The sequence below is a fragment of the Polypterus senegalus genome, chromosome 14 (assembly GCF_016835505.1).
Source record: "Polypterus senegalus isolate Bchr_013 chromosome 14, ASM1683550v1, whole genome shotgun sequence".
NCBI classification, from domain to species: domain Eukaryota; kingdom Metazoa; phylum Chordata; class Cladistia; order Polypteriformes; family Polypteridae; genus Polypterus; species Polypterus senegalus.
In genome coordinates this window covers 6,356,128-6,368,627 of record NC_053167.1, presented here as the reverse complement: position 1 = coordinate 6,368,627, position 12,500 = coordinate 6,356,128, and the positions used below count along the sequence as shown (strand labels likewise).

At 37.4% G+C, this 12,500-nt stretch overlaps 1 protein-coding gene across 1 annotated transcript in view; it reads right to left on the bottom strand.

The window, feature by feature from the left end:
* Window positions 1-12,500, bottom strand: part of chd6 (chromodomain helicase DNA binding protein 6) — a 235,714-nt gene that overhangs the window by 77,245 nt on the left and 145,969 nt on the right. Inside the window, exons 14-16 of the mRNA XM_039735928.1 lie at window positions 8,664-8,840; window positions 5,619-5,762; window positions 4,143-4,398 (exon numbers count right to left, since the gene is read on the bottom strand). Coding sequence (XP_039591862.1) covers window positions 4,143-4,398; window positions 5,619-5,762; window positions 8,664-8,840 — 577 coding nt within the window. The remainder of the gene's footprint in view (window positions 1-4,142; window positions 4,399-5,618; window positions 5,763-8,663; window positions 8,841-12,500) is intronic.

Below are 12,500 nucleotides of genomic sequence, written 5' to 3'. Positions count from 1 at the left end.
CACAAAGTCCGCTTTCTGTAATGCATCTAATTTTGGTTGCGTTTCAGTTTGCACAAAACCATGCTTTTATCAAGGCTTCGCTCGGGTAGTCGAAATGATCAGTCGTAGGAACGCACTTTATTCCGACTCTAACAGTTTTGTAGCTGTGATGTGTGCATCAGTGTAATGGATGTACCAGGAAATCATGCATTGACAAAAGTTCCCGTTTGCTTGGAATTGAAAGTGTGATTAAATGCGTTATTTTTAACGCGTTATGGAGTACATGCATCGAAGCTTCTCAGCTGTGCTTGTGCTAAGAAAGGGAAACATTTTAAAAATAACGTAACATGATTTTGCGTTAACCGAATATTTTTTCATACGTCCCAAACCAAGGAGATGCGAAGGTAAAATGAATCAGGTAGCGCGAGTACATACTCAGTGCATCCCTCTCTGGAATCAACCTCAATGTCGTTAGAGGCTTAAGACTCTACAATTTCGCCACAGCATGTGTCTTGTCTATGCTAAAGTATGTATTGTAGATCGGGGTATATATATACATTTATATATATACCCGTGTATCGCAGTGGAGAAGTAGAAGTTATGAAAAGAAAAGGGAACATTTTAAAAATAACGTAACATGATTGTCAATATACAGTAATTGTTTTGTGAGTGTTATTGAATGTTGCTGTCATCAAGGATTTGATTATCATTATTTGTTTCAATCAGGGTCGTATTTGTACGATGTGTTGTGTTCAAGTTACATTCCGTGTTTGTCAATCGTTGTAAAGATAAGAGGTTTCATTCATCGATTAGTTTCTTACTGCATCAATAAACAGCTCGTCTTCCTCTTTATCTGAGATGTGACAAACTGCATGCACGGGTTTTTTTTTTTACACTGTCTTCCTTTAGCAGGACATTCACTTTTTCCACCGTGTGCTTTGTTTCGCAGTAGCTGCACTTATGAGTATGATTGTATGTATCAGGCGCTTCATATTTTTGCTGCCTTCTCAATTGTGTAATTCGGTTTTTGTTCAGCACTCTTTGGAACTGTTGCTTTTTGTCTGTGCACTGCGTCAGTTTATGTGAGCCGCTTGGTGTTCTTGCATCGAAGGTTCCCAGCTGTGCTGGTGCCATCTCGTGTAATGCTAAGACCTGGCACTTAAAAGTTTCTCTCGCCGTTTCAATGAGTTTGTGCCAAACACCACCCTGGCCATCTCATCTTCCTCTGCATAAGCACAGTCCTTCACCCGTGAATATTTACCGGCAGTGTTTGTATTGGATTGCCGCTGATGGACGGCCTTATATGGGCAGGCACTAAATTACAAACGCTAGTGCCAGCCTGTCTATAAACTTAATTTAATATAAACTTACAGTTCACGCCGTGCTTTGTTTCCGCAGTAGCTGTACTTATGAATATGCTTGTATGCATCATTTGCTTCATAATGTTTTTCTGCCTTCTCAATTGTGAAATGGCGTTTTGTGCTCATCGCTGTTTGGAGTTCTTCCTTGTTCTCTACGTACTTACGTAGGAGGCGTGATGATGTCACACAAAACTCCGCCCCCCACGGCCTTCTCCAACTCAACTCCATTACATTATATGGAGAAAATTAGCTTCCAGTTATGACCCTTACGCGTAGAATTTCGAAATGAAACCTGCCCAACTTTTGTAAGTACTGTAAGCTGTAAGGAATAAGCCTGCCAAATTTCAGCCTTCTACCTACACGGGAAGTTGGAGAATTAGTGAGGAGTCAGTGAGTGAGTGAGTGAGTGAGTGAGGGCTTTGCCTTTTATTAGTATAGATATATATACACACATACACACTTGCCATTTTATTAGGTACACCTGTTCAGCTGCTTGTTAACGCAAATATCTCATTAGCCAATCAAATGACAGCAACTCAGTGTATTTAGACATGTAGACAATGTCAAGATGGCCTGCTGAAGCTGAAACCAAGCATCAGAATGGGGAAGAAAGGTAATTTTGTGACTTTGAAAGTGGCATAGTTGTTGGTGCCAAATGGTCTGGACAGAGTATTTCAGAAACTGCTGATCTACTAGGATTTTCATGAACCACCATCTCTAGGGTTTACAGAGAATGGTCCAAAAAAAGGAAACATAAGTGAGTGGCAGTTACCTGGGTGAAAATTCCTTGTTGATGCCAGAGGTCAGAAGAGAATGGCCAGATTGGTTCAGGCTGATAGAAAGGCAACAGTATCTCAAATAACCACTCATTACATTTATTACCAAGGTATGCAGAAGAGCATCTCTCAATGCAGAAAATGTTGAAGCAGATGGGCTATGGAAGCATGAGACCTCACTTGGTGCCAATACTGTCAGCTAAGAAGAGGCAACTGAGGCTACAATTTGCATAGGCTCAACAAAACTGAACAAAAGAACACTGGAAAAACATTGCCTAGTCTGATGAGCCTCGATTTCTGCTATGACATTCTCATGGTAGGGTCAGAATTTGGAGTCAACAACATGAAAACATGCATCCCTCCTGTCATGAATCAACGGTTTTGGCTGGTGATAGTGGTGTAACGCAGTGAAAGGGTGATCCCAACATTTAAACACAAGCCTCATTAGCATAAAACATGGAATCAACTGCTGAAACTATGTCATGCTGGCAGACATTCTGGATGCATATTGCAGTCCTAGTACATACCTGGCAGAAATAGCCAAGAATAAAACAAACATTAAACTTGGCTAATTTGAGTTGCTTGACATTAATGAGTTTAGATTTCCATGTAAACATCTAGACACCTCTGTTTCTTTACATAAAACTCTTACCAAATTTGTTGGATTTTAAAGTCCCTAGTGGCTTCACACTCTGACAATGTCAGCTTACGCATTTATCTGAAACACCACACTTCAATGCCATGCAGAGTACACCAAAGGACTCGACAAATGCAGGAAAGATGTAGGTGGTGGGATTTGGTTGTATCCAGAAACAGGCTGCTATATCAGCCAATATCTGCAGCATCGTGACTTTGTAAGTACAAGGTTCACTAGCATAATCCACATACACTTGTTTCAGGGTGGCAACTGGGCAAGGTTTTAGGCACGTTCACATATGCACATTTAGAAGTTTAATGTGATTTATAATGGGTAACATGAGTACAAATGTGCATATGCCAGATTTTATAAATCTGACTTTTTTAGTTTAATGTACCATTTTTTTCATGTGCTAATCCATGCAATTTTATAAATAAGATCCCTAGACAGAAATGTATTAAATTACATATATCATGGAACACAGTTCAGACCATCACTAAGAACTGTAGGAAAAGTAGAAAAAGCAGAACAGTGAAGGATCAGTTTGCTACTCTAAAATTGAAGATAAAGCAAGGAGAAAACTCATCAAAGGCTAACAACAAAGGAACGGCAGGACATATTATGCTACATGCATTTTATATGGCTGTACTTGGTTATGTTCATAACAAAGAGAAAAATAAACTCAATTACGTATTAAGTACATGTATATGTTTTAAACAGTTAAACTTAATGTAAAAAAGTAATAAAGAAACAATTTATACATTTTACAATACAATAGTTATAAGAAGGATTTGTTCCAGGAAAAAAAATAATGCTGTATGTAATGTAAATCATGGAAAAACGATAATTTCCTGGAGATGAAATGCTAAGCACTCAATTTTCTAGTACTGTCCTCCACTGCCTAGATTCTAACAAGACATGTTTAAAATATTAAAAACGTAATTTGAACACAATGTAAAATATGCCCTCAGGCAGTTATGCTCCTTAAAAATGACTAAATCCACTGCAAGCACAGAGCACATATTAGTGCATGATGATGACTTCAATGCACTTACAATTGCCGAGAAGATAATGATTAGCCTGGTGAATGAACACCACTCTGATTTACCAGCACTTCATTAAACCATAATGTAGTCATATTTAAACAATCACAATACATGGTAAACAGGCTGGAAACCAGTGTAATGGGGTAGATGGTAGTACAAGGTGATGGAGAAAAAAACACTACAAGAAAAGAGAGGAGAGAGACCTTAAGATGACAAGCTATAAGGAAAACAGTAACGTCCTAAAAAAGGGTTAATCTCACACAAGAATAAGCTGTGAATGAACGATTTATTGACATGAATATGAAGTCACATTTATGGCTAGTAGCAAGGACTCAGTACCTACCCGTGATCAGGTATGGGTGGTTACAGCACTTTCTCAGCTCCATCATTGTGTTAATGAGGTTGGGCATATTGTGCTGATTGGCTCCCTTTGCCAGAAAGGTAAAGTTCTTTTCCAGTATCGCCCTGTAGTACTTCTTTTGAATGTTGGTCAGCTCAACCTCAATGATGGTCTCTTCTTTCGGTGCAAGATTCTTCTCCACATCATCTTTTAGTCTTCTTAGCATCATGGGCTTAAGAATAGCTTGAAGCTTTTTTACCTGATTAAGACAGTGATTAGTAGAACACACTACTCGCATGAAACATGTTATATTCTACAGCACCCTTCATAACCCAATAAAACTGCTCTGTTGTTATTCTGGAAAGCTGTCAACACCTGGCTGTAAGTCTCTGATTAATATTCTCCTTTAGCCTACATTACACATTTCTCTGAAAATCCATAATACCAGTGTTAAACAAGCTGCTATCCATCCCTCTCATGCTTGTTTTGTCAAATATGGGTTACAGGAGCTACATCCTCTCCGGGAACTAAAGTTGGAAAGTGTCATCACAAGGCACTTCCATGCACATCCCCATGCAAAGTTAGGGACAATACAAAGTTGCCAATTAACCTAATAAATGTTCTTAGAATATGTACGAAAACTAAAAGGTCTTGGGAAAAGCATTTAATTTCATGTTAATACTCAAATAAATTAATTTAGGCTAATAAAGTACTTCAAGCATAGTAAAGGTGCTATATACATGCAGTATTTTATTATTATAATGAAAAGCACTTCTACGCCATGATGGTAACAGTACCAAACTTTACAGCAGGGTCTTTCTGATGAGATGTTATGTTGAAGGTTAGTTAAGGACAAATAAGATTATCTCTGGTAATTCACAAACTTTGTTTAGGACAACTCCTAAAATGGAAAAAAAGCCAAGGACAAAAAATAACTAGCAATCTTTATTATTAAAAAGAAAAAAAACCACAGTAATTGAATAGCAAATTGTCAGGCAAACTGGGAGAAGGTTAATATAGTAAACATACAAAGGCTGTCAGTCATCCGACTAGTTTTTTTCCATAACATGAAAGCAGCAAATGAAGCCACTGGTCAAAGCATTCTTTCCAAATGATCTTCTTTCTTTTTTCACTTAATGATTTTGGCATCCTCTATTGAAATTGATAATTCTGGTCTTTAAAAGCAAGCAATGCACTACCCAAAGTCTAGACTTGCTTAACAGAAACTTCACATTCACAATGTAGAAATATAGCTCTTAACAAAATAACCCTGCTATTAGTGTCACTGAAAATATCATGGTTATTTTTCCATGGGGTAGTAGATGTGAATTTTCCTAACAGCATATTTTTTGCCCAGAGCAGTTTGGTTTACTTTGCAAGCTAAGTTTGTTATAATAACAAAAAACATTATTGTCATCTTTCACGATTAGAATATACTACAAAGGATGTTAACTTTCTGGACATTTTAAAAACAGTTACCTGCTCCTCTGTTTTTAGATCTCCAAATTCCTCAAGAAAGGTGTTTTCTGAAGAAAACTGATTGGGTTCCAGGAAGTTTAAAAGGCTAAAAAGCTCCTCCACAGAGTTTTGCAAAGGGGTTCCAGTAAGTAATACCTTGTGTTCCTAGAAAGAAAAAAAAAAGATAAAAAGAGATTAAAAGGCTACTCACTACTCAAAGATACAATGACATTGCTCTTTTTCATTTTTGGCTTCCAATAATACACTCGGCTTTCTCTGTTTAAAACATATCAGATATGAAGCACTTAACTACACATAAAATCATAACACGACATATGTCTCAGTTTGGATAGATAATAAAATACTTTTTTGGTTTGTCCTTGTCTATCACTGTTACAATTCTAAACTGTACAGATTATTATTATGATTATTACCTATTATTTGGTTGATGGTTAAGGAGACTTACAACATTGGTGAGATACAAACAGTTACATTTACAGATATCAGTGCATGTGGGGGAGGGAGTAAATATGCATCTTTTTTCGAAGTTGGTTTCTTGTAAAGGGAGGTGGGTAATGGTCCTTATTACCTACAGCTGGGGTGGACTATATTATCACATCATAGCCAACAATAAATGACCATCAGGGAGGACCTGTGGGAGAGCAGCAAATGGAAGTCACAGGACATGATGCTGAAAGTTTTCTAATCTATTTAAAGGCAGCACAGCTGCCCAGTAGATGTCATTGACCCTGGCAGACCATTTCGAACAGCAGCCTACCTGGTGCTGGCCTGTCTCTGCAAAAGCTAACTTGGGCTGGAAAGTGCAAGAGAACCAGAGATTGTTGAACACATACCTAAAATAGAAACTTTTTCATGTTATGGTGCTAATGACAAAATTTTTACATGGAGTATATAACGTGTGAAAACTTAAGTCCAACTATCAAAAACACTTTCACAAAAGGTACAAGTATAATAAAACAAGTACGCTTTTATTCAAGAATAAACAAGAAAAAAAAGCAATCGGGTGATGGGTATGATACAAATATGACCTCTTGGGTGGCACAGCGGTAAGAACTGCTGACTCATAAGTAAGAGGTATGGGGATCGAATCCAGGTGCTCTCTAAAATTATCAGTTTGAGTAGGAGGTGCTCTTATTGTCACTATTGTACAATAAAAACATACATTTGATTTGAGTCTGTAACAGCTGGTGTAAATTTATAGTGCTTGTAAAGGTTAGTGGGTGTTTTTATTTTTTATTTATTCAGTTTTATTCTCTCAGTGACATTCACGCTTTCCCCGATCTGACACTGCCATTTTCAAATAAAAACGTGTTATAACAGAGGTGAACTCAGATTAGGATGAGGGTTCTACATCGGATAAAGAGAACAGAAGCCCTCCCTGCAAGAAAGTCTACTCATATATAAAAATAACACCGCTGCACCAGGCATAAAGGCAAAAGATGGCTCCGTTTGGATGTAGCAACAGGTCGGGCATCATCCAGTCAGTCTGTCCCACACATGCCCTTCAAAGAGAAAGCAGGGCTTACAAAGCTTGCCAAGATATCGTGCAAAGTCCTGTTTGTGGTTGTTTTGTGATCGACAGGTGCGAACAGATTTAAGGTAGGCCTGGATTTCGAGTTTTTTGAAGGCTTCAGGGACTCTAGTGCTAACAACTTCTTTCGTTATCTCCTCTTAATGTTCCTTTTTATCAATGTGTAGTGTTCTTCTAGAAACCTTGTGTTCCTACTCCACTCTCATGATATGAGTCAACATATGATGAGGTTTTGATTCAACAGGGCTAGGTGCAGTTGGATCTGGGTGTGTTCAACAGATTTTATTTTTTCTCCAGCCGTCTGGAGTTTTTTTGTTTTTTCTGTCCCCCCTGGCCATTGAACCTTACTCTTATTCAATGTTAATTAATGTTGATTTATTTTGTTTTATAATTGTGTCTTTCATTTTTCTATTCTTTAATATGTAAAGCACTTTGAGCTACTGTTTGTATGAAAATGTGCTATATAAATAAATGTTGTTGTTGTTGTTGTTGTAGCTAAATCTAATTATCAAACAACTTTTTTCAGCTATACGAGTAACTAATGGGGGAAAATACCTTAAGCAATACATGTATTACAACACTGTTATTTAATATATTATGTAGAAATTTAGAATTGGTGTTATATACTCTTTCTGGTTCTCTTTATCTAATATTAAATTTTGTTTAAGATCTGATATTTGTTTTGGCAATACTGTATACTTAAAGGATTATCAGTAAGGGGACAAATACTTTCAACTGCATTGTGTCATGGCTGTTTTTTTAAATTTGATAAGTTTTTATAGTATTACTCTGATTGTTTATTTGATACTGTAATCCTACTTGAGCTGTAAACCACTTTTAGACAGAACTTGCTTTTAATGATGCAATATAAAACAGATCACTTAACTGAATTCAGAAGAAACAAAATAATATTTAATTGACAAGCCACAAACAAATAAAACTGATGATGTGGGATGTAAATGACTGAGATAATAAAGCAGACATTACAGTGTATGTTTTCTGATATCAATTATGTGTAAGCTACTGTTTAAAATATATTCAAGATTAGTATTTGAAAATATTAATATTAAATGTGTTAAAATGTAAAACTATCATTTTTATAATATTAATCTCTCAGTGAATGAGAGCAATACTGCATCCACGGGTAAGAGAAACTAATGCTTGCTATAAAAAACTCAATAATTTAAGTAAGTAAGTAAGTAAGTAAGTAAGTAAGTAAGTAGATAGATAGATAGATAGATAGATAGATAGATAGATAGATATGAATGGCACTATATAATAGATAGATAGATAGATAGATAGATAGATAGATAGATAGATAGATAGATAGATAGATAGATAGATAGATAGATAGAAAATTACTAAATATAATTTTGAGTGTATATAACATGATCAAAACAGGGTCCAAAAGTGATCTCCATATATTATGATGAATAAGATCAAAAACAGAAATTAATCACAGAAAAATTGCAATGTAGGAAAGTTAGCACAGTACCATTCACCAGTGCACTTACCAAATTCATGAGTTTCAATCCTTCTAACAGCTTGCAGTTTCGGTTCTTCAGACGGTGAGCCTCATCAATAACCACACAACGCCACTGGATTTTCTTAAGTTCAGGACAGTCAGCGAGAATCATCTCAAAAGTTGTGATAATTGCATGAAACTTGAAAATGCCTGGCAAAGTGATCCCCTGTGAGAGAAGAAGAGCTAATGTAAGAAAGGAAGAAGTCATGCACGGTATTCCAATAAATTGTTTCTTGAAAAACAGATTTTGATTGAAAAGCATCTGTACTAATTGGCTCTAATGATCCCTATATTATGTATGTAAATGACAAAAATTTCTCAATATAAATGAATGCCTGTCACTCATTTGTTGTCCTAGAACAACTACTTTTAAGAATAAACTAGGACCATAGTGAGCTAAGCTTAAGGACAACTGCAAATGCAATTTTAAAAAAGGTACTCTTTCATAAGATTGACAAGACTGTATGCATGCACACTCTCTCCGCATCTTTACTTGTTTGTCTATTGTGTGCTTAAATCACATGGTATTTCCTGCTAAATTTAAATCAAATTGCATTTGCAGTTTGCATACTGTAGTTTTTTTATATCAATGTATAAACCATTAAAAACTGATGGATGTCACCTTGAGCATTACTCCTGCTTATTAAAAAGAACTGGAGTCAGAACAGTTGACTGCATGATTCCAACTCCAGCTCCACAGCCAACGGGTTGGTGTGAGAATACAACAGTAAGTGAATGAAAAGATGGAACTCTGGAGAGAGCAAAATACAACACAATAGTGAACCCGCGGTGTGGCTCAGACGTGCATGTGGACTCTTACCACAGACGAAAGGGACTAACTGGGTGGTCGGTGAGTTTTTGCGTACGGGCAAATGGGCAGGCAGTGGGAATGCCTAGAGAGCGAGGGTAGACGCCAGCCGGTGAAAACAGTGTGTTGATGGGCAGGAAAACGTCTTCCGTGTTCCAGCAGGAGCATCTAAGAAGACACGTTTGTTGCGGATGCAAATAGCTGTATGTAGCGTGTAAAACAGTTTGCTATGGTGCACGCGGTCGTGCGTCGTAACCGAAAAGTCGGTTTTTAAAGACTGCTTACTTCATTGTGCTTTAACCCTAGTTGTAAAGGATGGTTTTAAGGATCCCATGGGATACCCCTCGCAAACCATTTCACACTCTTCATATGGCAATTCACCTCCGCAAGAAACATGCCTCTATGAACAGTCAACGTAGCTCGGAGGTGCATGACATGCACATGACATTAACCTGACCTGCACTGCATGTGGCCTCTACGACAGACGAATATAAATAAATGACTCCATTTTTTCTGTGTTGCCGCATCCGAGTTGGTGGGCGTGGCCCTGCGAGTTGTCGTATCCAATGGTCTTGGAGTTGGTGGGCGTGGCTCCTTCCTGCATGCGCCATAAGTGTCTCACTTGGCGGCGGCTTAGTGAATCCACGCCCCTTCCGGCGTGCTTTCCGTGGTTGTCTTGCCTTAGTGAATTATATATATAGATTTTACATATACAGTATCTCATACTTCTCTTTTTTCACTCTATTTTGGAAAACAGCAATAGAGTCAAAGAAAGTTTTTGTGGAGAGATCATAAAATGACTCAAAAGCCACTCATATGGACAACTGTATGAGTGTACATGTTGAGTGTGTAATTATGTATACATATTCTGAAATTGTTTTTATTGCTGTATACATTATTTTTTGGTATTGTACAACGGTCGTAACTCTATAGGCACCATGCATTTCAGAATGTCACTACATTATGTACAGTGGATTCAGAAAGCGTTCAGACTTCACTTGCTACACACTTTATTGTTTTGTCAATTTTAAATACATTTCCCATTTTGTCCATTAATCAATACCCAGAAAACCATAATGAGAGTGAAAACAAATTTCAGAAAGTTTTAAAAATTAAAAAAAAAAAAGTTTTTAAAAATAAGAAACAGAAATCTCTCATTCATATAACTCTTAATTCAATTCTTTGTAGAAGTTTCAGTTTTATTAGATGTATCTCTATAAGCTTTGCAAACCATTAGACTGGATGAGAAGTGTCTGTAAACTGACATCTTCTGGTCTCTTCACTGATGTTCTATGGTGTTTAAGTCTGGGCTTTGAATATGCCAGTCAAGGACAGTTGTGCAGAAAGGTGAACTGTTGCCCCAAGTCTGAGGTTGTATGTACTTTGGAAAAGTGTTTCTTCAAGGATGTTTCTGTATTTGGACACATTCAGACTCCCTGTTCCTGTCGCTGAGAAGCACTGAGAAGCATGATGCTGCCACCACCAGGTCTCACTATACTAAAGCAGTACCTGGTATTCGCCAGACACAGTGCCTGAAGTTCTGATTAAAAGACTTCAATTGTTGTCTCATTAGACCAGAAAATCTTTATTCTCATGCTATCATAAGACAATTAAAATGCTGTTTGGCAAACGTAAAGTGGTGTTTAGCCACTCTACAATAAGTGCCTCATTGATGGAATGCTGCTGAGATGGTTGTATCGAATCATTATGTTTTTGGTCACCACCCTTCTAATTTATTATTGAGGCCACTACGTCCCTGGGAAGGCTCAAAGCTTTAGAATTGCATTTATTCCCTTGCTCTGATCTATGCCTCACTACAGTTTTATTGCAGAAATCTACAGAGTTCCTTGTACTTCATGACTTGGTTTTTGTCCTGATTTGCAGTGGGAATTGCAGAACTTTACACACATAGGTGCGTGCCTTTTTAAACAATGTTTAATCAATACAATTTGCCACAGATAGACTACAATCAACTTACAGACTCTTCTCCAGAAGGATTAAAGGAAACAGGATGTACATAACCACAATATGGCATGACACAGTAAATGGTCTGAATACTTACAGTACATAAATGAAAGATTTCAATTTTTGACTTTTATAAATTAGTAAACCTTTCTGAAAACATTTTTACTTCGTCATTTTCAGTTACCAAGTATAGACTGATGGGCAAACATGGCAAGTGTATCTATTTATAACTAAATCTAAAACACAAAATATGCAGAAAGATAAGGAGCCTTAAAACGTTCTTAAATCACTATAAATATGTCAGTAAATTTCAAACATGAACTTATTAACAAATTATAGATCACTGATAAAATTAGACCAAATTAAAGATATCAGAAATTAAAAATATCATTATAGAATCTCTTATATATATTTCTCTTCTGGTTTGTCCTGCTTCCTCTTCAAAAACCCATACGCAGCCCACATGGCATTTCTCGATTCCTATTGGTTCGTCCTGCTTCCTCTTCAAAACCGGTCCCGCCCACACGGCACTTCTCGATTCCTACTCCTCCTCTTCCAAACCCTTTCCCACACTACCTGCAGCCTCCAATACACCCCCATGCCGCTTTTCTCGATTCCTATTCCTCCTTCAGACTACAGCATTCCCCACTCCTCTCTTATGACCCCATTGGTGTCACGTCACCGCCCTATATATAGCCTGACCGCGTGACCTTTTACTTCAGCCATGTGTGCGCCTGGGAGTCTTTTCCGTAGCCTGCTACAGGAAGGTACGCTCTCGACCATTGGCATTGGTTTCGCTCCTTGCTATTTTCGTTATACTGCAACAGTTGTTTCCTAAGCCTTTGTTATAAAATGAATGACAGTATCTTCTCTGTCAATGGGTTTTTGTACAATATCATCTCTATTCCAGGACCCAGCAACTGTCTGTTCCTATCAGTGGGTTATTTCTTGACACAGACGGTTGACAAAGGCAATGCACTCTCACTACGACATAGGGCAGTAGATTTCGTTGCATCACATTGGGACAGATTTGGAGACGTTCTTCGTGTTGTT